At 39.0% G+C, this 27,978-nt stretch overlaps 1 protein-coding gene across 2 annotated transcripts in view; it reads left to right on the forward strand.

Moving 5' to 3' along the window:
* Window positions 1–631: 631 nt before the first annotated feature.
* The window catches only part of SYNPO2 (synaptopodin 2), a 79,837-nt gene continuing 52,490 nt past the window's right edge, over window positions 632–27,978 (forward strand). The window contains exon 1 of one of the 2 annotated variants that reach the window (XM_083862458.1): window positions 632–1,009. In XM_083862458.1, the coding sequence (XP_083718584.1) occupies window positions 881–1,009 (129 nt within the window). In that variant the 5' untranslated portion in view covers window positions 632–880. The remainder of the gene's footprint in view (window positions 1,010–27,978) is intronic. The other variant, XM_083862459.1, reaches the window with a different exon arrangement.

Genomic DNA, 27,978 nt, shown 5'->3' on the forward strand with positions numbered 1-27,978 from the left:
TGTCAGTTGTTAACACTCAGCTAGAGGAATATTCACCCTGTGCTGAAGAACAGTCACCTCTTAAACTACTCCAGTAATTATTTTTTTCTTTTTGGTGCTTATAGTAAGGTTCCCCTTTAATGACACAATGCAAACCATCCATTGATAGCATCTGCAGAGGGATCTGATACTTCACTAACCCTGTTCCCCTCTCTGGTAGGAAAGGCAGCACTATACTGAGGTCAGAGAGAACTAGAAAATGAAGCAATTCCACGACAGTGAAATTATAAAGCTTTTCTCCTTTTTTTTTTTTTTTTTTTTTTTTTTTTTTTTTTTGCTTACATGCCCACAGTGCTGCATGAAGTGCATGCAGAGTAGAGATGAAAATACAAAATCCATTTCAGTCTAAGTGAATCAGTTATTCAGAGGATGTATGTAGTGTTTCACTTGAGATTCTCTTGGAGTAAAAATGCAAGAAATGGGTAAATTAGGGTAAATTTGAAACGTCTGGCACGTTTACTAAAGTAAACTAATTTCCCAAATTGTCACAGGGAAATGTACATTTATTTTTGCTGTTGTTTTGATTTAATTGGCAGGAGAGTCATGTTTGAAGCCAGCCTTCTCTGTCTCACGGCCGAGCCTCTTTGTGTGCATTCCCTCAAGTTCCAAGTTCACTTACTTTTCTTTGAAGGTGGGCTGAGCATCGGAATCTGACGAAAGAGTGGGCTGTGCCCTCGGTGAGAGGCAGCTCTTCCATTCCCCTCAATGACTGTATTTGCTCGTGCAGTACACAGCAGCAGCAACAGTGTGGTGCTCTGGGTCTCCAGCTCTGCCCGGCAGGCGAATCTCCAGCCCGCTGAATATCTGCAAAGCCAAGTTTTTCATGTTCTCCTGTCTGTGAATGCTGCCCAACTGCACCGGGAAAATGGGCACGGGGGATTATCTCTGCATCGCTATGAGCGGAGGGGCGCCCTGGGGCTTCAGGCTGCAAGGGGGCAAGGAGCAGAAGCAGCCTTTGCAAATCGCCAAGGTAGGAGCATGACAGAAAGGTGTTGTTGGAGTTTTGTGGGCACGGATGACAGAACCACTTTGTTTAAATCCAACCCGCTTCCAGGGAAATGGTTGGTGTGGATCTTGTTATGATGCTTGTTTGGATTTGCTAACGTGTTTTGCGGAGATTCTACAGGCGCTGATTCCGTCGGTTTCAATAAAAAGGTATTGTTACTTTTGGATCGCTTGCAGGTGCTGCAGAAGTTTTGTTAGATGCTGGATGTTTCCCTTGTGACGCGATGTGTGCATTTCAGCTCCTGTTTGTTTCGCTCTCTGGCTCTGAGTGCACTCGGCACATCGCAAAACTCAATCTCATATTACGAAATGCTGCTTCAGTCATCTATTTACCATAATTTTTCTACTCTGGTCATAGAATAAATACAGCTTTATCGTGAGAAAATGTTCTTACTATTTTGGGAATTCTGGAAAGCATTACACTGACTTAGCTCTCATTTTGGAAAGTTATCCAGTCTTAGAAGCAGCTTTAATAGATGCCAACGTTCCCTCTTGTATTTCATGAGCAACGTTGAAAATTACTGGACACTTTATAAATTATCTGCATGTATAGAAGGAGGGCAAGACAGACAGTAGAAGCTGACAATAAATTAAAAATAGGAACTGGTAGCCCCAGCTTGCAGAAATAATATTTCAAAAATAGTTTTGTTAAAAATCAGTGCTCACTCCAGTGCAACAATGAAGATTTGTCACGGTTATTAAGGCTTATATAACTGTATGGAGCTGTATTCTGTTCCCTAGACAAGAGGGACAAATTCTGTCCAGAGGTCTGAGCTCAGCAAAATACCACTGGCTGAAACTGTACGAGGACTGACCACCAACTCTGCCTAGGTAAACTGAGGGAGAGAGTTTAACATGGATCTTATCTCCTTCCAGCATCTTGGTAATGCAGTACACTGAGTGTGTTGGTTTTACTGTGATACAGTGTTGTAGATCGGTAGTTTAGTATCTAAGCGGTAGTTTAGTATTTAAGCTGTAACTTTCTCAAAGTGTCAGTACATTTCTTAATTAGTTAACTTTAATTTACTGGATCAGTTGACTTTTTCACAAACAGCAGAAACAATAAATCTACCTCATTTTATAGAAGGTCCTTTTAGCCCCTCTGTCAACAAAAGAACATCTTTCACTATTCTTTTCACTTATTTCCAGCCTATCATATAAACCATATCCAATAAGAGAACTATGATTTATTGAGTGTCTGAATATTTTTTCTCATTCCAGTTAAGATCTTTGTTTGTTTTTCTGTGTTTTGCAAAACTTGAACATGTTCACTTTTTTCCTACCTATGGTCAACTGTTGCTGTGCAAGTAAAGCCTCTGATAACCGATGGCAGTGGACTCCTGCCATCTAGTGAAAACTTGTAGCTAGAACCTAAAACATGGTGACCAACGGTAAAAGTCAAGTGGCCCTGATTACATAAAACCAAAAGTAAAAACCACAAGATTATGACTAAACTTTAGTTTCCCTGATAAAAAATGGTCTATTCAAGGATGGGTTGTGTAATTTTTTTTCATGTTCACATCCTAGGTTGGTGCACTTAAGTCTGGGTTCTGTTTTAGGACTAAAGGTTGGGACTTGAGATAGCTGTACCTTACTTCTACTGTATTTTCAGTAATACACAGTATTTTCTAATGGGAAAATCCCCAGGAAAATATACCCACATTTAGAAAAATAATAATATGTATTATTAGGAAAAATCTCACAGGTCCAAGTTTGTTTTCCTGTAAATGAAAAAAAGGCTCCAGAGGCATTGCTTACCTTTGTTAGAGTGGAGGGAAGGGCACCCAGGTTCTGGTCATGAGTGGAGAAATGATTGTGATATAGATCTAAAGGAGAGAGGGATATGAAATGGAGGGAAATGAGATAATCCATTAAATTATGTCAGGACACAAAATTCCCAGATACCCACTTACCTACTCTTTGATACAGGAAACATATTGTTTTTAAAGCTGATGGAATAAGTCGCTGCAGCTCACTGCCAGAAGCAGCTTTTACCAGCTTGTTTTATGCCTTTTGAAATAGTTTTATTACATTTATAAAGAATATGTAAACCATTCCCCCTCTGCCTGGCTCCTAAAGCATATATTCAAGTAGCATTCCCACTGAAATCCATGAAAGTTTTGCCTGGAGTACAAATTATTGTCTTCCACTACCATGAAAAGTGTTACTGGAGAGATAAAGACAAGCCTTTTACCAAAATACATCTTGGTACTTTTTCACAAGTATTTTGAAGATAAAACAGGCAATTTTCATTCAGCAAATAATTTTACAACCACTGCATTAGATTCAAGACTCTTCAGTAATTTATTAGTGTGAGATTGCAACAAATGGATTTTTCTAAAGTATGAGAAAGTATCATTCTGCTTGTCAATTTTAAACCCTTATTCAAAACATACATTTGACTCATTTTCTGTAGAGGCTTAAGAATTATTTAACAATTCTCCTCCTCCAAACCCTGGCTCTCTACACAACTTACTTTGTGAAGTCTGATAACGTTGCAAAGACCTCATAAAAACTTGTTTCCAGTTAAAAAGAATTTGCATATTCTATATACTGTCCCAATATAACATAAGGGTTTTAAAAGAAAATATTTTAAATGCTATGTCCAAAGACACACTGCTAAGAAGGTTATCTAAAAAATGGATGTCATTTAAGAAACCAAAAAATTTAATCAGGAGTGCAAAGCTGAGGCAAACAGTGGTTGTGTGTATCCCTTCACTTAAACCATGTCAGTGCTGTGCTGTAGGATGGTTTTCCCAAAGCAGGAGATGGGAAATCTCAGTGTAGCAGTGACCCTAGAAGGATAAGTATTCAAGATATATAAAAGCTAAGCAACACATGATGTCCTTTCCATTTTACCATGAGATATATGAAAGAATATTTTAAAAAATTAATATAATTGTGGGCTTTTTTCTTGAAAAATTCTTTGCAGTTTTTAATTTAAAATATATACAAAAGAATGGCTGATTTTCTGAACTAGCATTGAAGGAATGTGACTTTTTCTAGTAATACTTAACAATAGTTAACAATAAAGTTATATCCTTTAAGGAGCATCTCTTTTGCAACAGGTAACTTAATGGAGTTGTCCCATAGATGATTTAGATTTATATTCAACGTCAATGTGACTCTATTAAATTATCTTTACAAGAGAGGTACATTATTCTCAGCCTATTTGTTACCTGCACCAAGCAGTAATTTGAAGAACTCCCTGTATCTGTCAAAATCTTGGTAATTTAAGTTTGGGAGTTTAACCAAATAGCTCTAATATTTAAAGGAGGCAAGTTGCATGACTCAGATCTATAGGCATGTCAAAGGAAATCCAGATTAGTACCCTGAAAGTAAAAATGAACAGATGCTTACAAGGAGACTTCTGCTGCTGCTTCCCAAATTGTAGCTTTACCTTTGGCTTAATAATGACATGCGGTAGCTGGCTGCCTGGTTATTTTAGACTTGTGCCCTTGTCCATCAACATGCTCAGCTTTCAAGTCTCAGTTTCATCATTTTGGATTCATTGGAACCTGAAACAGAAAGTGAAACTCAAAGACTTGGGAACAACCTGAACCAACGGTGTGAAAAGTGTTGTCTGAATACAATTACTTAGTATGAGATGTAAACAGAGGTGGGCTGTGTCATGGTAATTTAGCTTTTTCTCTGAATTTATCCAAAATACTTGACACATACAGAACAACCCCATGATGTTTTCATCAAGCTGACCTCTGCATCTTGTTTAGCAGAAAAAAAAATAAGGGGTGAGACATGTTAGCACAGTTATGCTTTGGATCCTGAGGTAAGGATCCAAATTAATGTATCACATCTATATGTGTAATGCATATATTAACAAACAGTTGGTCTCACCACAAAAGACATCACAGCTGCTGGGTTGAAGGAAACCTTTTTTAAAGTTGTTGTCACGCTCTTACATTGTCTCCCCTGCCAAATGCTCACACTTGCAGGCAGGTAAATGAGGTTAGTGAAAGCAGGATCTTCCTCTCTCTCCAGCTGTTTGGAACTGCAGCTCTCAGTGAGCTGGGTGAAGGCTCAACTCTGGGCTAACACCACCCTGCTGATACTGCCTCGTTTCTATCACTTGACATTTCAAGCAGGATTTGAACACAACTTGTGCAATAGCAATCAGCAGAACAAGCCATGTTTAAAACATTCTAGTTGAACTTTGGCAGCAAAGGAGGGGAGTTTAGAGTCAACCTACATGATTTTAAACACAACTTGCCTTACTTGGCCTGTATTTAAAACTGTTTGTTTAAATTTGCTGGCTAATACATTTCCAAACATAGTTTGTTTTTGCAGCCCAGACAGACTCTTATTCTCAAATTCACCCTTCAGACCATCTGACACAGCTGGTATTTGCTGATATTCAGAAAACCCTGTAAGGCATGTTTACATATTCTTTCACATGAGGAGTTGTGTGGAAGATTGTGGGTTTATTGAGGTATTCTGGAGAGGATTTTGAATGTGTTACAAGCCTTGACCCAATTTAATAGCCAATACATTTTTGCATGTGCTTAGTTGACACAGTTCAGCTTTTTCTTAAAGTAAATTACAAAACTTCTATTGACAGACTGGAAGAAGCTGGGCTTTATGGAGCTTAAGTTAATTTATTTTGCAAAACAGAGGAACACAGTAAGGTTCCCCAAATCTAGCAAAAATAGACTACTGCTAAATAACTCTGTTCTGAAAAATCTGCCAGCGCTAGTTGGAAAAATAATGAAGAAATAAATTCATACACCTTAGCCACCAAAGGTTTACATGTTCTTCCAAAGGTTAGGGCTCTGTGTTCCCTTTCAAGCTTTCAAGCTTTTGCATTCCAGCCATTGTGCCAGTGGAAATGTTTAGCACTGGAGTCCCATCCAGTCATTTAAAAGCTGCAGGCTGAGCTAGCACATGAGTGTATACCCTGTTTTGGATATACAGGACTACATACCAAGCTGGTTTTGGCTTGCTTCCCACAGTATTTAGGCAAACACAGGCATGTTTTGGATACATGGTATTATTCATTTGTGCTTATTTCCAACTGATGCCTTTCCAACTCTCACGCTCTGAGAGTTTTCAATGGAATAGGATGAACACCATAATTCACACTGATTTAAACTAAACAAACTAAAAAAAACAAACAGTGTATTCTTACTAAATTAGATTAGCTGCTTTGTATAGAGCTTTGCTTAATTTTGTAGTTTCTTTGCTGGAAACATTTAAAATACACTGCAAGACATTATTACTTGTTATTGTTTTGTATTTTCAGCCATTGCATTCTTATTGTGAATGTGAATGTAATAGTAGGACTTCTGGCCAAGTTCACATTAAAATATCACAACAGGAAATGTAATTTACAGAGTCCTCTAGGATTGTGTCAGATTGCTTAAGAAGACACAGCTAACAATTTATGCATATCATGGAAGGCTTTTCTTTCAAATGCAGAACTCAGTGTTCTTCCTATTTGCAGCAGAAATATTTAGAGCAGAAATTACTTTAAGGAATCATATTTCATAAGTTAAATGCTTAACACTCTACAAAGGGAGAAGAATTAGCAGAGATAGCTTCAGCTTTAAGAGGAATAATTCTGTGCATGGAATTAGCTATGGACAGAAATGATAACGTTTAGATTGCAACCAGTACTCATGAGCACTGTTCATTGGCTGGAACAAAACTGGCAGTAAAAAAACCCCCTGGATATCAACTTGAAGGTTTTAAATTTCAAACCTAATGCACACAAGTTACACAGTGGATTCTTTTTTTTCTTTCTTTCTTTTCTGTAATTTATCCCATCTGCACCATTTCATTAGAATCTGTAGGCCATAGTCAGTGGGAATTTTAGGATCAGACTAACATACATTTAAACTGGAACACCTCAGTGTGCACCAAAATCAAAGTGCTGTGTTTTGGTTACCTGCCAATACAACCTGGTGTTGAGCATGAAGGCCAAAAATCTTCAAAATACCTCAGCACCTTGCTCTGAGTGGAGAGCTAAGAACAGTGAAAAGTGGCTGCCTTATTCATGGCTTTTGTGGAAGGTAAATTCTAACAAAAACTTTGCTCTAAGCTCGCCAGGGAAAACAGGCTTTGACCCTGAGCTCTCTACAATGTGCTGTAGTCCTGGGCACAGCATGGATTGTCCCTCTCTTATTTAGCAGGTAAACTCTGTCTGCAAGTTGTCATTCTACTTTATAGAAATATATTTTGAATCCTTTGAGTCTCTTTCTTTGTTTTATATCTCCTTTTTACATCTGGGACTGGACACTGAATGCATGGGTAACCTTTTGCTTCAAAAGAGTTATGTCATCCTGGATTGAGTAGCTGTGGAATCATCATTTTATGAACTTGCCTTTTTGTAAGTATGTTTTAGAAATATGGTCTTATTTAGGAAACTGGATGCCTTGGGTCTTGAAGGCATGTTTTATATTACAATTCATTAGCAGATGAACTGGTGATGGGTCAAAACTATGAAGAAAGTAGATAAACTGTGGTGTTCTATACTGCTGGTTTTATTTGATACTTTCTCCATAGCATAAACATGCCACGTATGGCATAAATTGCTGCAATATTGAATTTCAAAAAGTTTCTAAAATAAAAATAATGTAAGACATCATATGTCCATTGTGGCTCTTTACAGTAACAGAAAGAAAAGCAAACAGAATGACAGGGGAACATAATTTAATAAGACTAAATTTGCCCTTCCTAGTACTCTCCACCTAATGCAGGAAGATCAGGAGTGCCTAAAATCAGGAATATCAGTAATGCTTGTTGTCTGAAGGCAGAGGTGGCAAAGCTGAAGCTCTGTTTTAAAAACCTAACAGCTGAAATTGCACCAAAGGAAGGCTTAAGAGAGGAGTTACTTTTTTTCCCAGGAACTTATTGGGAGCTTTGCCATTGACTTCAAATGGCAAAGAATTGGGCCTTAGTATGTACAATATAGTGCAGTTATTTAATTAGAAGCAGATATCATAAATAAAAACCCTCATTGGGAGGAGTATAGCAGATTTTGTTATGGATCTATGCAGTACAGATTTCTGTGTCTAGCAGAAGTCATTCCCTTCTAAGGAACAAAAAACTACCTTAGACTTTGGGGTATTGTGATAATACAGTTATATAATGTCATTTTTATTCAATTTACTTGGTAATTATTTGGTATATTTCCCAACCCATCTTTGTCCTATGTGAGGATAAAGATACAAGCTTGAGCTGAAGGCATTTCAATCTGCTTATTTGCAAGTGAAAGAAATGATTGCTAATAGTACAGGGTAGACTGACATTACTAGAAACTAGAAGCCATTTATTAAAGGACTGATAATATATCAGTGTAAGCTAAAGAAAAAATTTAGACAGTGGACATATCCCTCAGTTGCAAATGTTTACTGGTTGAAGGCATTCCTTGTAACTGCCCTCTCTTTCTTTAGCTCTGCAAACAGATTGACCTGTGTTGGCTGAATGGTATTTCCTAAAAAATTTAGATTTCAAGCTTTGCTAACTCACCTCATTTTGCCTGACAGCTCAGGCAGCAGTCCTAGGAGCAGTTTATCTGTCAGATTTGAAGTATAGAAACGCCCAGGTTAGGAGAGGAAGGAGGAAAGGGAGAGGGCTGCCAGGAAGCTGGGGGTGACCACATTTTCCAGCAGGCACAGGTGTGGCTGGACAAGTCTGTAACTCCTTGACACACCCATCTTGTAGATGTGTCTCCAACCATTTAACTGGCACCCTTTGGAAAGGCTCCAAGGGCCCTGCTTGTCACCTGTAAGAAAAGCATTTCTGTGGAGAACAATTACTGTGCAACAGTAATTGTAATTGTTGTCTATACCTGTGTAATGGAAGGTGTTTCCAAGATGTGCTGCTGTCAAGGGGAATCACATCATGAGTTCTAAAAGCTTTATTCATCCACCACCACTGAAAGAGCAATCTCTCTATTTACCCTTCTAAATCCTCATCTTCTCTGCCAGGAATTCTTGTTCTGCTTTCTCTTACCATTCTCACTGTAGTACTTCTATTTAAACACATAAGTACAGCTACTTACTTAAACATCAGTTTCAGTGAATTCACTGAAAATTGTGGGCAAAAATGCCTCCGACTTCAAACTTTGTTATTTGGTTAGAATAGTGCCCATCACTTCCACTGAACTTCCTTTGGACTGAAAGAAACACAGGAAACTTTCTACTTTCATGAACTCCCTCAGCACAGAAATCTCAGAACTACTAGAGCTTAACAGATGTGGCTGGAATAGAGTGATCAGCATTTTGTTCCACAAATTACATTTTCCTATTTTGCAGAGATCACTTCAAAGCCAGCTACAATAAGCCACTGATTTAATTACAGAGGATGCATATGGAAGTAATCCGAAAGGGATAAATAGCTTTCTATATTATCATATGTTCATAAGGAGCTTTCTGCATGCTGAAATAATACTTGCAGGGTGGACAGTGTAAGACTCGCTTGTAAAATCCTTCAAATTAGAAAAAAAAAATCATTAAATATGGATGTTTTAAGTAAATTCCAACATGTGATACTATTTAATGCCTTAGATCCTCATGAAGGAGCAGCTGTTAGACATCTTTCATAGAGAAAAAGACCAAAGTTTCAGAATTGTTGGCTTTCCAAAAAGAAAAATAAATAGATAGCTAGGAAATTAGAAGTGCTTCACCCAAATTATCAGTCAGTGGAATAAGAATATTATGCTAATTTATGCTAAAATAAGGCATTCACAAAAGTGGAGTTTCATTATAGAATAAAGAGTAAGATTACATAATTAGCTTTTGAAACAAAATTTTAGTATTAAAGTTGTTATCTCATGGTATTCCTACTGTTAGTCAAAGTCAGTCTTTAGATGCATTGTGCATTTGGGGGGTATCTGAGGGAAGGTAGCTGATATTTGAAAACCACAACTAGGACACTGTTTCCTTTGGAGCCCCCCAGCCCCTTTGGTAAGTGGATTTGCAGTGTGCCTTTATGTCCACTTTAAATAATCACCTTTTCATGGTACTGACATTATTGATTATCACTAGATGGTGCTCTTCACAATCCCCAAAATCATAGGTAAGTGAATGTAAAGACAGTTCTACCTTGTCTCCAAGATTTGGTTGAAAGGTTTACTGTTTTCTTACTGAAGCTGAAAGTATTCTTCATCTCAGTTACCCTCAAGCCACAAAATTTTAAAGCGCAGAGTAAATACCCTCAGGAAAATTTGTACATAAACCTAGTCGAGAATCACAGAATATCAAATTAATCAAAATCATAACATCAAATTAGTAATTCCAAATCTTCCTTTCACTTCTACTTATTATTCCCTGCACACAAATAAAATATAATCCCCTTAAGGAGGCCTCCATAAATTTGTACTAGGGTTTGACTTGTGTTTTCATAACACTACAGTTAGGATGAATTTTTGTCTTAGAAAAAACCTGACTAAAAAATATTTTGGTAGTATTTCAGAAGAAAGAAGCAGTTTTAATCCTTTAAAGAGAAAACAAAAGTATTTTTGCACCTGACACCATATTATGAACATTAAATAGTAATATTACACACAATTATTGATTACATGCAGTGAAATAATTATTAAAAAGAGTATTAAAAATATTATCTCAAGCTTCAGTTTCTGGCAGCCTGATATGACAGCCTGAGCAGACAGGGCTGGGAGCCCTGGAGGTGTAAGAACTCTCCCAGGTCTTGTATCCAATTTAAATCAAATTCTGAGTTATATTAAAATGGTGTTTTTAATAAATTCCTCATTAGCCTTTCTCTGCCCTCACTTATAGTCATGACGTCAGTCTGTTACACTGGATATTCATTTTACTAATTTGATGAAGAGTAGACTAACATCAAGTACACTAAATCCAGACTGCACCATTGACCAGCCATGGTGTTGGGAATCTACCCGAGTTTTGCAGCTTAAGCCTACTTTTATTCAAATAGTTTAAAATTAACAGATCAGTAGTACAGGTGAGATGTAACTAAATTTTTAATGGTTGAATTTTTATTTCAAGGACCCTGATGCAGCTCCTAAACGTGCTACACTTTTAAGTAATTTTCTAGATCCCCAGGATAATGTTACCAAAGCGTTTCTGATTTCATGGCACAACTTGTGACTACAGAAGGGGTTTGACTTTAAAACCTCTTGTCATTCTGTTTCAGTTTTCTTCCTCTATATTTACAGGAACAGAAATAAACAATCCAATGAATCTTAACATAGTGAGAGACCCATGAATGGCTCTTTTTCCACACCGGCAAAAACAGTACAAAGGCTACAACAATTAAGCCTGAGGAGGTAGTTATGGTTGTGGCCTGTCATTTTTTCAGAGTTACACTATGAACAAACAGAGCACTGAAATGCATGGCCTGAGAACAATGGTGCCCAGCCCCGTACCAGCCTTCCGGGTCACTCACTGGTTGTTTGCTTCCAGGCCTGATTTGCATAAGAGGCCTGGAAAAGTTGCAGAGGCTGGGAATTAGCACAAATTGATATGGGGTGTTGATTGATTCAGGCAAAAACTAAAGATGCACTGACCTGTTCAAATAAGACTTGCATTCAGGCCTCTGGATTCCTGCATTGTTCAGTGCTGAGGAATTAAACCCTGGCACGGTTCATCAGCTGCTGGGCCCTGGGATAAAAATAGACAGGCAGCAATGGGATCATGTTTTAGCATAATCAGCTGAAACTGGAAAGGGTGGGAAGGAACCCCTCCTCTTATGGAAAATACTTTCTTTTTGGGTGTTTTGGATGTTGGTGTAAAAAACGGCATGACAATCAAGCTCACCTAAAATGAGAGCCAAACAAAATCTACCCCCAAAACCTTTCACTGCTCTAGACCCTAATACTTCCTTAAGGGTTGAAAAATACTCATTGTTTGTGTTCCATCAAGAGCAAGGAACATCATTTATTTAAGTGACTGGATGAAATATGCTGGATGCAGCCCCAGTGATTCACAGCTGCAGGAGTTACCTGTTGCCTTAGCCCTATGCAGTGCCTCTCTTGTCTGATAAACAACCAAAAGCTTCTTCCAATAGCTTTCCATCAGATCATGCTGAGAAGAAATGATATGTTAGGGAATCCTCTCTGCTTTTAGAGGTCTGTAGTACTACAGAAAGCAGTGTTCACCCATGGGGATTCACATAATCTCATGTTATACCTTTATGTCGCTTAAAGCAAAAATTACACTCAGGCCCAAGTGAGTTTAGTTTAATTTAAAGGTTTTCATGAACTTTTGTGGATTTCTTCAGTTTTATATCTGCAAGATGCTCTCAGGCCAGATATTTTCATGCGCTTGGGTTTCCTTTTGGCCATTTAACTTGGCTCACACAGGCCTTGCATACCTCTAGTTTCTCCATTATTTTAACACACTTAGTCATACCCTAAACCAGTATCTCAAATACAGATCCTGACTCAACAGCATTTGCCTGGTTTTAATTCATTTCTTCCATGCTAAAAGAATGTGCTCACCTCTCTGACACAGTGACATTAAAATGCTTTTGCTGTGCTTTTCCAATTAATTGCATAAGTTAATAAGAAAAAGGTAAGTTTTGGGGCAAAATAATAAAGAGAAAAGGAAACTGAACACTGATTCTAACACTGAATTGAATTTATGGAGGTGCTGGCCTGTGACATCTTTTTAAAGACTACGTAATCCTTAAAAAGTGTGCTTCCCAGAGAAACTTGAGAAGATGCTAGCAGTTCATATAACAGGAGTTTTCCCTCAAAATTATATTAATAAGAGGTGTCAACAAAGTCTTCTGAGGCAATCTGAGTCAGTTTATCATATCATCTTTTAGGTGAAAAAGAGCACTGTACATGTTCACATTCCTATTCAGTTGCTTAAAAGGTCACTCCTGATCTTCAGTCAGTTTTTAAATGACTCCTTACATCACCAGCATGCTGAAAACTGTGTCTGATTATAAGGGTTTCTAAAAAGCTAAAATCAGTGCCACGATACACAACCTCCGAATTTTTAATGTACATAGTAATTTGAATTGTTGGGAAGTGCTTGCTCAGGAAACAAACACAAAATTATGGAATCAATTCAGATAAATGTCTTTTCAGTTTATACCTGTGCCTTCACAAGTTCCTCCTGGCCTCTACTCCTTTTGTTTAGTGCTTGGCATTTGGAAAAATGCTGCAGATCAGGGCAGACTTTGACATTACACGGGGCTTCCTTACACTCCCTGGAAAAATCACCCATGAATACCATGCTGTCATATTGCCAGATGTTCCCTCAGACTTCTATCACAAATGAGCTCTGAAAGCAGCATAGTGCATATGAGAGGAGAAGGCAGTGATGTCCATTTCCTCTTCTGCTTTTGTCTGCTGTTTTAAAGTTAGTATTTGACATTTCCTGGGAGTTGATGCAATTTCCATAGGGAAACGTCACATGGAGGATTTTGGATTTGTAGCTGCCAGAGTCTTCATTTCAGAAGTACATACAAAAGGTGCTTCTTAATTTGGTACAAGGTACAGTTATTTGTTGCTTTCTTATGCAGTTTTCAGTCTAAAAATCAATAATGAGGATCTGGCACAGCTTAGGATTTAAACATACTAAGGTTACTCAGAGGTCCCACAACAGCGTAGCCAAGTCAGATGCATAACTTAATAGTTGAAAAATATGCAGGACATCTTGGAGCAAAGTTGGAGCAACAGTAGCCACACAAAATGAAAAGGATGCTCCTAGAGTAATACAACTAAGGCTATCTGAAATCTTTCTGTGATCATGTTGGGGTGAAATCTGATGGCAAATAGGTATTTTATGGCCACATGTTAATCTTCTTGAGCAGGATGAGTTATTAGATTAAATCCTCAAAATGAGCAGCTCTTTCATGTGCACTTATATTTTCCAGATGTTTGATACAGTCAAGTTTATCCTGTTCATTTGCATGTGCTTCTTTTGTTGTTATTTTTAGAAAATTCTTTAAATTATTATTATAACATTTGAGTAAGATTTGAATTTTTATTTTTTTTTAGTCTCATAGCATTTTCTTGTTATCTTTCTTAATCCTTATTTCTATTGTTTAAACTTCTGGAAGAGACCAATATTTAATTTAAACTAATTAAGCAAGTAGGAATTTTGTCCTACATTTCACTCATTTGAGAGATTCAGCAATATCAGTGAAATTTATCTGTCATATTTAGCAGTATGGTTTTATAAAAATGACTAAAAGTAAAAGCTGTGCCTCAACCTAAATAATAGCATTTCAAAACGTGATATTTTTCAAAGGCCTTCCTCCTTGCCAGAGCCAGTGTTTCAAAAGATCAATGTGTGTTCAGCACGTGGCCATTCCCTGCTGAGCCCATCCCTCAGTGATCCCGGCAAGAAACATGCACCTGGAGATTCTGACCCTCCGCAGGAATTTCACTCCTAAAAAATATTTCAAACTGAACTTCCAACTGGTGCCTACGATCTAATGGCATCAGTGACCCTGCATCCCTTTCCTCTGAGAAAAGTTTCTTAGGAAAACATAACTACAGCTCCCAGAAGGAGCACATGGGGCTGCCCTTGCTGTAGGATCGATGCATTTCATGAATGTGCAGGCTGCAGCTTTCTGTCTGTGGAGCTGCATCCTTGACTTACCAAATGTCTTCAAGCTGGCACAGATCTGGGACAAAGATCATTCAGGATCTATCTGGGATGAGAGATGCCATATTATGTCTGTGCTAATAAATAAAAGTAATAATTCAGTGGAAGAAAATGAAGTTAAATCATAAAAAATGTATGCCAAAGGTCTGCTTGAAACAATACTCAAGCTTCTTGTATTAAGAATTGTCAAAAATGGCAGCGTTAAAAGCAACCCCATCTGGCCCCTTCCCAAGTTCCATGCCTTTTGGATTTCCTTAAAAATTCAATCTTTACAGTTTCTGAATAATGCAACCATTGTAATTCAAGGACACTCCCCTGCTGGTTTAGATTAATTTATTTTAATAACACAGAAAAAGTCTGCTGTAATTCCTCTGGTAATATAAATCCCTGTTACAAAGGATTCTGTTGTCTCTACCTCTCTAATAAACTGTAGTGTCAGGGGTTCAGAGCTAAATGGATGGCAATACAATTTCAACAATCCATCTCTGCTTATATGTCTGAATTAATATCAGAGTGTTTTCCCCTTCAACCTGTAACTAATTTATAACTCTATTCTTACCTTCCTATATAAGTAGCAGATCCAGTGAAATATGTTAATTTGCATGCAATCACACATTTTATGCTTTAAAAATTAATATCTTGAAAAGAATTTCAGATATCTTTAAAAAAATCCCAGTAAAATAACTGTGGCCATCTGCTCAACTTTTTAAAACTTACTGTAAGTCTCATGACAAATGCAACTTTCCTTTCAGTACCAGCTACCAGTATCTGGTTTTTACCTGAGTTCCAGCTTTCATTAAAATTAGAATACATTTCTGGATGTCCTGGATTGCAAAGTAATCCCAGCCCCAAGGGAGAAAAAAGCCCAAGCAATCCCAAAAGTTTAATGTTTTAATCTTTTTCTCATATGGTACTAGAGAAACTGGTATTTGCTGGTCTCAGGGCTAATGGAATGAGCTTGGCAGGCCCATAGGCTGAGAAAAAAACTGAGTTTTCAGTCTAACAGTGAGGACACTTAAATATCTGTTACAGTTTCTATGGACAGAAATTGAGTGGCACAACAAAGCTGCTATTAAAATAACAGTGGCTTTCACAGGTTGCAGAGATTGTCACAGCAAATTATGGCGTGCAGATATTGTCCCAAATCCTAAGAGCATGTGAATTCTCCAGCATTCGAGCAGCATGATTCTTTTTGGGACTCATACAGCACTTCAAAAGAAATTGCTGTTAGCTTAGTTATACAATTACATACTTCTGAACTGTTTTCATTTCACATAAATATTAAATACATCTTTGTTTAAACTAATTGATTTAAGACTATTAAATAAAAAGAAATCAAACCATTTTCAAGCTGTTTCTTACAGATTCCTGGTAAACTTGCCGCTCGTTTGACATTTTGCATGTGCCATTTCAACAATGCCCATATGTCTGAGTGCATATACAGATGCTCTAGGCTAACATTAAACAATGTTCTATAGCTAGGACTGTTTTTGAAGTCCAAATAAAGTAGGTAGTGTTTTTATAACTATCAATTCCTGGGTTATGGAGAATGTCTTCAAATAGAAATAGAAAGAGGTTTATCTTTACAAACAGGTCTCATTCCCTTAAAAGGAAGTTGTTTCTTTTTTCTTCTGCTTCTTTGGAGAACTGACTACAAACTGGGAATGGTTATTGTATGACTCATTTGGGAAGAATAGCTACAGTGTAAAAAGTTCAGAAGGGATTTTAATAAAACCAAACCAAATTATCTTCTGTTTTGGGCATGATAAGGATAGTTTGAAAGAGCAAAATATGGAGTTTTTCAGAATGCTCTAAGTCAACCAAAACATTGTAGTGTTTTGAAGGGAAGGGGTGAAAGGTCAGGAAAGACTAAAACATTTTCCCTTAGTTTCAGTTCTGTAGATAAGACAGAAATCCCCTTTCTTAAGGAAATTTTAATTTATTTTATTCTGGTCTGATCTAGTCTGGCAGTGAGCTCCCGCATGCACCAGGCAAATCACTGACTGCCAAAAGCAGACATCGAGCTTAGGAACAATCCCCTACTCAGCTATGCACAGGTAATGAGACTTGCCTACTGCAGCCCATGTACTTCAGGGACTTGGAAATTCCCCCAAACCCCAACACTGTCAGTTCAACTGTAAAAAATTGTAACATTAGTCCAAAAAACAGCATTAATGCTGTGCACAGTAGAGACTGCAAATGCTACAAGTAAATATTATTGCATTACTCCCTGCACTGCCTTCCCTGCATTGCCATAAAGGATACAATGGTAAAGTTAAGACAGGAAAACCTCTGTTAATGTTTATGATTCAGCATCCTTTCCTTACAGCCCTCATCTTAGTTTTTAGTTTTATAAATGAAATCACGGCAGGATGCCACTTACAGTTCTGATTCTCTTTGTGCTGCAGCATTTGAATATCCTGCCTTTCAGAGGAAGAAACTGGAGTTATGTCTCATAAAGCAAAGTTTAACAGGATTTGTGATTTGTTTATCTTAGGAACCTGCATTGAAAAGCTGCAGGCTGGCTCATGCAGTAGCTGAGTGAGGGATGCTCACTGTTTTGCAAGTGTTCCATGCAAAACATGGAAAAATGTAAATTTTCTTTTCAAGTTCAGCACTAGTTGTTTGCACATTGCTAATCTAGCAAGACAATTTCATAAAATTCTTCTTTACTTTCTCCTTACTGTACATATAATGTCAAGAAATTTGCTGCATTTGTCCCTTGTAGTCAAGTCATATTCCCTTAAATTTCAGACTATTATGTGGTTTTCTGTTTGAAAGTTCACATCCAATGTTGTCCATTTATATAAAGCTTCCCAAAGTGCCAATAGAATTTTTGTATTATTTTCTCATGCTTGAAGCATTATGAAACTTTTCCCTGAGTGTTTCTAAGATTGGTCCAGCTGAGGCTGAAGTTAATATAAAGTGACCAAGTGATTTCAATGAGAGTTTCACATTTGGAAAGCAAAATCATGACTTAGTTTTGGCAAGACTGTTCATGTATCTGAATTCCTATTCCTAGGAATTTTACAGGAAAATGCTGAACATTTCAAATTGCCATGAGTTTAACTGCATTGGAATCTTTTGAATATATCTAGAATGTCCAGTAGTCTTCAAGCTAAGGTTTAAAAGAAAAAACGCTTCAAAACCCTCTTCACCCCACTTCCAGCTTGCTCATGTTGGACCATTTGGGAATTTCCTGGCCAAACAAAGTTCATGGATGTGTCACAAGCACTTAGTTCTTTCAGCAAACCCAGAAATAATGACTCTGTGCTTTACAGTCCAGCCCAGGTTTTACAGTAGAGCTCAGACATGCACTGCTGATGCTTTATGAGGTACATTTGATGATGGGAGACCTACAGGCACATCCATAACTTACCCCTGCAGTAGATTGTGGATAGACAAATTAGAGAATTTGAGTATTTTAATAGATTTCAAAAACATATATATTTTGTAGATCTCACATTTTAAAAAAAGGTGTGGGTGAAACTGTTGTTGCTGCTGCTACTGTCACAAAGTGCTGTTCATTGGCTGCTACTTGGGAAGGGTCCTGCTGCTGGGAATGGGAGGCCAGCTGGGATAGGATTCTCCTCCTTGACAACAGTCTGGATAGTGCTCTGCCTGATAATGAGGGGAGTGATATTTCAACAGACTGCAAAAGAGAGCCTGTGACTCTTTTAAAGGCCTGCCCTGGACCTGGTTGCCAGGGAGCTGCAGGAGGGCGAAGGCTGGCAGCAGATAGGGAAATAATTCAGCTGAATTCAATTAGAGTGCATCAGTAGAACTAAGTGAACTATTAAAATAAACAGCTTCCCTAAATCAGAAAAGGTTATGACCACAGAAATTGGAGTCTTTACAGATTTCTTTACACCATATTAAGCTATTAATACTTTTTAGCATGAGCCACTGCATTGCACAGTTGCAAATATGCTGAGAACATGATTTTTGTTTAGGCTTGCACACTGGGCAAGGACCCACCCTGGCCTCTCTGACATTGGTCATTTTTCAGGATCCACAACAGGCAGAGGTACAACAAGGCACTGCTTTCCCCAGAGACTGAGAAGCTGCTGCCTTGGTTTGTGGATCAAAGGGAAGCATAAGTAACAGCATGAGAGCAGGACTGTGAGCAAACCCTTCCTTCCTCCTTCTACTGAGGACTCCTGCTGAACACCTGCAGGGAGGGCAATGGCTCCTCTGGTAGAATGGCTCCAGATTTTCTGAATATCCTGATCAAACCACTGGCTAGGACATAACCCTAATCCAGTAGAAATAGCCCAGCACTTTACTAATGCCTTCGGATATCCTGGGTCAATTTTCCTCTAAGTGCTACCTAATTGGTTTAACGAGAGAGATTTTCTTGATTTAAAAGGAAGCATCCTGAGTATTTCCTGGACTGTAGATTTAATTTGTTTGGCACTGGTATAGGTATTCATCAGCGAGGAAAGACCTAGTTTTAATTTATAACAGCCATTGCACTTCATACTAAAGCCAGAGATTTAGCAAGAAACTGGGTGTGAGAAAGTGCTGCTTGCAATTGAGACAAGTGTGCAATACAGGAGTGCACTGCCCTACTGCTTAGACTTCCTTGATGGTAGCTTTTGCAGATACTTAATCTAAGTGAAAAATCAAAGTGAAAAAACATAGTAATAAACAGCATTATAAGAAGAGCATATACTGCAAGAGATTGCTAGGCTACATATTCAGGGGAATAATACTATGTCCAGCAGAGACAACAGAAATACTTACAAGTGTTTAATAAAGAAGTACCTTGGCTTTTGGGTGGTGTTCTCAAATTATGATTTCCTGCCTAAAAGAAAAGAAGGATAATGAAGATAAGCACAGGTTAATGATGAGAAATAAAGGAAACAATATTTTTCAAAAAGAATAGGGCAGGAAGCAGCATACATTTTGTATATGAAAACTCCAAAGAAAGTGTAGTGATAGTCCATAAAAATGTTACCTCAAACTGCTGTGGAATTTGCAGTTGGGCTCCCATTTCCTTCAAAAGTTGAAAATGACAAGTTTCTGCAAAGCAGCCTTCTCAAAGTTTGCGAAAGCCAATGGTTTAGTTTGTATTTTTCCTACTGCAAAGCAAATGACTAACAGAGGTCAAGCATACAATTTGAAAGTTAAGTCCTTTCCCTGAGTCCCTTTCCTGCTGCTGCCTCCCCTCATTGTTCCACTCTCTTGGTTTCCAAGTTCTCCTATGCATTAGTTGGCAGCTACAGCTCATAGCAACACAAAAATTTACACAGGGCACCACCAGAATTCCAACTTGGTGTGTTTTGAAAGCCTAAATTTAAATCAACTCTTATGGAAGGAAACTTATCAGATACTTTCGCTGGAGGAAAATCTCCATGCTGACAATATAAAATATCATTTGCCTGCTTTTTTGCACTCAGAAGCAGAAACCTAAATTGTTTGAAAGGTTTGGGTTTGTTTTTTTTTCTCCAAGTAATACCTTTTTTGGTTATGGACCAGTGGTGCTGACAAATATCCAACTCTTGCCAGAAGCTGAAGTACTTAATGTCAATCTAGTCCATTTTTGACAGTACACATGCAAGATATGGACACAGCTGTTAACATTTTTAGCATGCTCCTTAGAATATCTAAAATCAAAACTGCAAGAGAAAGCACAGCCATTTTCAAACCTTGTTGTATAACTGCAATATTTACTTCTGAAAAATACGCCTGGTGCACAGAACAAGGGTGACAACAGGTTCTGTTAATCAAAGTGTACTCTAATGGAGCTAAATATGGAGTACAAACCAAAAAGTCAGAAATATTATTCAAACTTCCTAGCTTGACCCATTTTAAACTCCTTCAGTGTGGGTGAGAAGTCTGTAATATTTTGTGCTCATATATTTTGAGGCGTTTGGATGCCAGGACATAATTCTTAGCTTGGCCCCAATACTGCTCCAGCAAACTTATTTTAGAAACATAAACTTAAATTTTCACATTGATGTGATCAGCAGAACTGATTAATAGCAATGCAACATGCTGAAGGGTTCCATTGGAAGAGTTGGTTCCAGTAATTATTGCAGCAGTTATAAAGAGCTGATGAGGGGTAGGGATGAGTTATGAATCCACACAGAATAGTCCCACATTACAGGCCAGGGCCTAAACTTCTGAGTCAGATACAGCTTTTTCTGGAAATAGTTAGGACTTGGGTTTCCAGCTACTGCTCTTACCTGCAAACCTGCCTTTATCACATCTGAGTTGTTAAGTGGATCAGTTCTGAACAGATTTTGCAGTCAGAACCTCATCTAATGTCTCGCTGTCCCTCATCCCTCCAGGGGCTCTGACACTCATAGATGGTGTGCTCTGATTTCCTTTTTCACAGAGGCATGAGCACACCACTTTCACCCTCGAATTATCCACTTCTAAATTACCTTGGTCTAAAAAGCTGTCTTCAAACACCTTGCACTGCTTAGTCTAACCTAACTCCTAAACTTGGCCCTATTTTCTTCTGCTCTGTCCTTGGTTTTCTGGTCCTTTTCCTCTATGTCCTTCCACATAGATCAACTACATCGGCTGGGGTGTTATGGTTGTTTTTTGGCTATTTCTACCAGGGGAAATTGCTCCACTAGGCTTCCCCCTGTTTAATGGCATATACATGTCTTTCCTGACATTTCCCATTCCTTCACCTGTCAGGTATTCTAAGGAAGGGAACTCAACAGGCACATTTGAAAGAAACCATTCCAGGTAAAGGTATTGGGAAGCCCTGGAACATGATGAATACAACAGTTCAGTCTGGGATTGTCAGGGTTATCAAACAGGGAAGAACAGTAATTTAAATGTATTAACTGCTTCACTACAAACACTGTGAGCACAAGGAGATGTAAATGATGATGACAGTAGATTAAAATTGCTTTACAAGCCTTCAAACATGCTCAGTATGACATTCTTTTTCACTTATGCAGCTGAGCAAATTTACTTCAGCCAGCAGGTAGGGGGTCTAAGAAAACTGTTTGGACTATAGAACAAGAAGAGATCTGTACAGCTGAGAGAGCTTTGAAGATACACCAAATTTATTTGGGGTATTTTGCCTTTCAATAAGGTTAAGGCTCTTCTAGAAAAATTGTAGTATTTCTTCTACTCCTCATACCAAAAATAGACCCCAAATGACAACAGCATGAAGGACAGTTCATGAAAGAACTTTTATGGCCCTATAGATAGGGTGTCACAAAACAGAACAGTATACAAATGAAATATTGAATAGTTTACATGATGTAGATTCAAACGACCATCAGCCAAACACATCTTTGAAAGTGTTGATATGAAATACAGAAGTTGCCAATTTCCAGCAAAAATCACCTATAGATGCTGGCAAATAGCAACATCCTATTACAGGATGCTGTTACTATTATGCTTCAGTATTTAACTAGGCTTGGCAGGCAGAAAGAAAAACAAAAATATACTCACATTCTGGCAATCTACTGCATGCTGTACTTTAGAGCATTAGCCCATGTAACCATCTTGTCCTTTTTAGGAAATATTTTTGTATAGATTTCTTTTTGGGTTCAATAATGTAAGTGCAAGCTGATCCAAAATGACAATAAGCTTCATTCTAAGTGCAGTAGGAGAATGCAGACACAGACGCTGCTTCACTGCCTTTCCATAAGGAGGATTGCAAAGGATCTGTCAGGCTCCTAGAGGAAGAAGTCTGTTGCTAGCACCTCTCAGGCAGAATTTGCTAGTATTGCTGATTTGCTACATTTGTACACAAAATAGTAAGGTACATAAATTTCAAGACAGCATATTGAATTCTCATACAACATAAATGTTCTAATTGTGAAGCTCTGAAAGATTGGACTGTATTTAAAGTTAGGGTGAAGAAAAAGGAACAGTTCATCTTGTGCAGCTAAATTTGGGAAACAGGAGACCACAAGTGTGCTCTCCAGTGGTTTATGGGCTTCTTTAAGAACATTGTGCTACTCAGTACAAGTCAGGCCCACACTATTCCATTCCTCAACAGTGAGCATTATAGCTTCCTTGCTTAGTAAGTGGAAACACTGGGAGGGTGTTTGCTATTATCCTTCTATTTTCTCTGTCTCCCACACTACATAAATCTAAATTTTCAATTTAAGATCACTTGAGATTCAAATTCAAATGAACCTAAATGTGCAACTATCTTTGGGCCACATCAAGACCATTGCTTTGTCTCCTTTTATGATAGTCATTCATCATTAAATCTTTTGTGTCAAGAGAGGTAACTGGAAATTTCCGGCTTCCAGTTCTCTGCTCAAACTTGAATTTTGAATTTCTGAAGGATGCAATGGGTAAAGCACATTGGAATTCCTTTATGAAGCCCTCCTGATAGCTGTGCTGTTAGATCTCCTGTGGCCACTGTGGAGGAGATGGCTCCAGTCCCTGTGGAGACATCTGACAATCCTCTTTCCTAAGTAACTGGACACTGTAGACATTGGTGCAGCATCCCACAGAGGGCTGTCGTATGTTATTGCAGTCTTATCTCTGAGCTTTTTCTCCTCACATAAATTCATTTTTTCAATCCTAATATGAATTTGACACAATTTTTGGCCAAAAAAGAAGGCTAGTTCTGTGCCAGAAAAGCCCAGGATAAATGTGTCAGAACCTATTTTCATCTGCTTATTTAAGACTTCCAGAACAACATTTAAGCCCTTCTCTCCATCCAGAACTATGCCTACCTTGAATGCTTTGTTTATTTGTACTCAGGATAGCTAGGCAACAAGAGAATCCGTGAGCTGGTAAAACTGAACTGTATTAAGCTGAATGTGTCCAACTCTTTTTTAATGTCAAGGGATTAAATCAAATGCAAAACCTAGGCCAAAACCATGGAGCTGTGGGTTTCTATTGTTATCTTCACCTATTTTTTCAAAAAATTAATATTGCTGCCACCAAGCATCGCTGACAGAAACAACTGTAGCTTTAACTTCTGTTCCAAATCCTGCAGCCTCTCGGTGCACTGAACTCACACTTGCTTTTTTAACACCAGCTGAAGATGCAGTTTTGATGGTTTTTTATCTCCTCCCTATTAGAGTGCACAGAAAGCAAAGCATCATGACCTTTGAGACACCCCAAACGAGCTCTTGCCAGAGGAAGTGAGTGGTACCTGATGAGCTGTGGCTCTGCAAAGGGCTGTGGCACATGACAGGGCTGTGGCACACTGTGAAGTCTGGCAGGCTGAGTGTGAGGTAGGCTTGTCTGCCCCTGTATCCCAGTCTGAGGACTGGGAGTACTGGGCAGCACCATGGAGGAGCTGCCCTCATTCCAGTGGAGCCAGACTTATGAGCCCAAGCTCAGGGCTATGGCTTCAGCCAGCAGAGGCAAGGAGGACGCTGCAGCCACTTGTGGGAGCAGGGTGAAGTGGATATAATAGAGAACAAATCTGGCCAATTTTTTCAAGTGTGGCTTGGCCTCAGAACTGCTTGGAGTCATTATTGCGTAATAATATATTAGATGTGCCTGAACAAGTTAAATTTCTCGTTTTCTTGGACAATGAAACAATATTCCTTCTTTTCTGTACTATAAATTACTGTAAAATACAAATTGAGATATCCTGTTGATATGTGGGTTTTCTTTCTGGTTTTGTTTGGTTTGGTTGTTATGCCTGGTTTCTAACAAAGCATAACTTTCAGAGCACATTCATGTCAGCAATGTTCTTATTTGAAACAGCACTTCTTCTCAAGGTGCCTCACAGGGTGATGACCCTTAATTCCAGGCATCCCAGCTTTGATTAAAACCACATGAAACAAGTTCTTCTTTGTAACCCTGCACTAGTGGATTGCCTGCCTGCCTTCCTCAAACACACAAAAAGCCTGTATTAAGACTAGCCCAACTCATCTTTATGTTGGTCACATTTTCTTAAACCTTCCCTGTCACAGTTCAAGCTCTGAACAGTTATTACAATCACGAGCATTCCTCCTGAATGAGGAGCAGAGTCATTTTCATTTTAACTGCAAGAACAAATCTCTTCCTATAAGACAAGATTTCCTGTTCTCTCCTTCTACAGAAGTAAACTGCCTATTATCTTCCCTAGGGTTATAAGAAGATGAAATCATGGCTACTCCTGTCCCTCCCAAAAGTAGCTGGCTAGAATGGAGAGGAAAAGGAAAAGAAAGGAACATAGAATGCAACACCAAAACCACAAAGCTCTTTGGAGAATTGAGAATTTTAAAAAAGAGGGAAAAAAGGAGGCAACACAAAACTGCCACCACCAGTAACTGCAAAAGCCTTAAAGAGGAGCTGTGAGGAGCTGCCATGATTTTATTACCCATTTTAAGACAAGAAGCAACAAATATGATACAGGGCTTTTCAACGCAACTATGGCCATATTCACATTATCACAGTGACACAGGGCACCTAAATCCAACAAAGACCACCCTTCATGAATTCTCTCTCCCTCTCAGCAATCACTGCCTTCACTACTGCTGCTTTCTTTTTGTTTAGAGGTCAAAAAACTTGTTGGTTTGGTGCCCGTCATTCTCTCTCAGGCTTTCACAGAGGGTTTATGAAAAGTTGGTATGATCTTTCATGATCATAGTTTTGTGATTCCCATTTGAATACCCACACCCTTTTCTTTCCTTCTAAAGCAGCTGCTCTGATCATATAGGCCTTGTATCAATCCAAGTTTTTAAAGCTGCACTGGAGATGCCTCAATCCACTCAGACACTTGTGGAAATTGATTAATAATGACAGCTTTACTGTTCCTATCCACATAAACATCTTTTTATCCATCTTTCCTCTTCCTGGGGAGAAAAAAAAAAGGCCCCACCTGATAAAAATGAAATTTTGAATGTTTATCTTGTAATGTAACAGTAACAAGCCACCTCCATGGCACCCCCCGGACCACCTTAAAAACAGACCTCGAAAGCGAGAGCCCGTTCCCTTCAAAGAAGCTCGGCACTGCAGCTCCCCCACCCCCGCCAACGCCGGAGCAGCCAGCACTGCCACCGCCGAAGCAGGGGAAGAAAAAGCCGGCCACTCCCCCCGTGCTGACCGCGGGGCAGCTAGATGCCACCGTGGGGCTGGATCCCGGGGCCCGCGGAGCTGCGCGCCCCGGCCCCGACTCCTGCCACTGCGGGGCTGGCTCCCCACGGTCCCTGCCGAGTCGCTAGCTCCCCGCAGTCCCGGCCCGGGCCCAGCGCTGCCCACCGCGGAGACCCCAGCCGCCCGCGGCTGCCGCCATCGAGATTCTGCCTCAGGCTTCCCAGCACAGCGTGGCCAGCCCCGTCCGCGGCCCGAGCCCGGTGCGGGGGATCCCGGGGCCTGCGAAGCCGCCTGCCCTGGGCCAGACCCCCCCGCCGGACCGCCGCCCCGTTCCAAAAGAAGGGAACTCACGCCCGCCACGTTCCATTCCCACCTCACAAGCCCCAGCCCGAACCCCCGCAAACACTGCCGCTGCTGTGAGGCAGCGCGAGACCCCCCGAGACGCCATAACTGTTGTAAAACTGCCATGCGGTCGCTAGAGTCTCCAGCCGCCCGCCCCGGCCGACCCCACATGCAAATCAGAAACCCCAGGTGCATCTCGGAACTCTTTTAACACCAAAAACCCCTTATAAAAATAAAACTAAGTAAAATTAAAACACACAAGAACCAATGCTAGGCCGTGTGGACCCTAAAGTATCGGGGGAACTGATTTTTCCAGTTTCTGTGACTTGCTGTGACTTAAGAGTGCCAAGCCAGAAGTGAGACCCCCGAGGAAAACAAAGGCAATTCAGAACTCTAAGAACACTCCCAGCGAGGGAAGGGTTCTCCAGCCCTGCTCAACTCCTTGCAGCAGAGCTGATCAGCACCCTCCTCCTCCACGGCGCAGCAGGCGGCCAAAAACCCCTTGAGCAACCATTGTAAGAGCTGGATTAATAAAGGCATTTTAAGGAGATTAATATTATCTCCGCCCATTTTATTTATAACTCCACCCAGCATTTCAACAGATAAATAAATGAAACATTTTGAAAGTGTCAGCAGATTCCCAACTCCGTCATCACTGTTCAAGACTTCCAAGAGGAATTCAGGGAGAGCATAAAAGATATGAAATACTGTGTGAGTGATCCTCTAACATGATAGTATCTAATGTCTAAAATACAGTTGTTGTTTCTGGCTTCTGGTGAGCAAACTAATGCTGACTGGTTGTTTGAGGGTTTTTTTCGAGAGCACCATACAATGTTACATGCTTTTCTGACTTTCACAGTGTAACCATTGCAATAAGAAGCCATTTCTAAACAGTGTAGACTAACTTCAGTACATGGAGTAAACTCTCATGCTCTGAATCTATTAAGCATGGACATAAAAATTATCTTAAGCACCTGCTGGCAAAAGTTGTTAAATTTCTCCTTAAATAAGGAAATGCAGACAGAATATTTAATTGATAAAGCACCAAAACACCAATTGATAAAGCACCAAAAGTGACTTTCTGATTTACCTTCTGTCTATAGGTATGTTGATGTTTTCTCAAGGTTGTGAAGTACTAATTATCCCCAAGGCTAAAAGCAAATTCCTCATATAATAAATCCTAAGCATAAAGCAGCCATTACAGTTACAATATTTTGTGGAAAATCAGTTGACCCTCTAATAGTTCAAATTCTGGCTGCATAAATGCTTCTGTTCACTGAATTATGAGACAGAAACCCTTTATGTGCCCCAGAAAGTAATTCAGCCTTACTAATTTTCCATCAGAGCTTGTAGTCTTGCCTAAGCATTAAAGTCCAGATTAAAAAAAAAATTAAAAAGAACTTTAAAAACAGAAAAGTAATTGAATACTGTTTTTTTTCTAATTGTGGTTTCACTTTCTGTAGGAAGAAATGTTCCTGTGGGGATCACCTGAAGGAATGCCAAATATCCATAACAGACTTTAGCACTCCATTTCATAGAGTAGTGCAAACCTCTTCACAAATAAGCTTAGCTCAGTTTCAAATAAGCATGAAATTGCTTTATTTTTTCTTCAGTTTTCACGTGGAATTAAGGGAAACAGAGCAATTTTAATAGAATTTTGCAAGGAGATTTGTATTAGTTAATTTTAATTCAATTACCAAGCCTATAAGCTGTTTACATGGACATACCCAGAGAAAGCAAAATTTAAGTTTTCACAGCCATGCTCATGACTTTGAAACATGAAGTTATAAAAACCACATTCTTTAGAGTTCATAATTAAATGAAGGACACGTGTCACCTATATCTCCCTCTTTTAAACACCTGTAAAAAATAAAGCTAATCTATCACAATATTTGATTTCTTGAACATTCGGGTCAGTTATGCCTATAGAACAAGAATCTTTGCACAAGCTATATATAGAGCAATTGTAAAATGTAAAGACAACAAGACAACTGCTTGTAACCTGCAGATATAAGTAAACAACCAACAAAACATGGAGCATTATGCTGTGCTAATGTAA

The sequence above is a fragment of the Zosterops lateralis genome, assembly GCF_965231275.1.
Source record: "Zosterops lateralis genome assembly, chromosome: 5".
NCBI lineage: Eukaryota > Metazoa > Chordata > Aves > Passeriformes > Zosteropidae > Zosterops > Zosterops lateralis.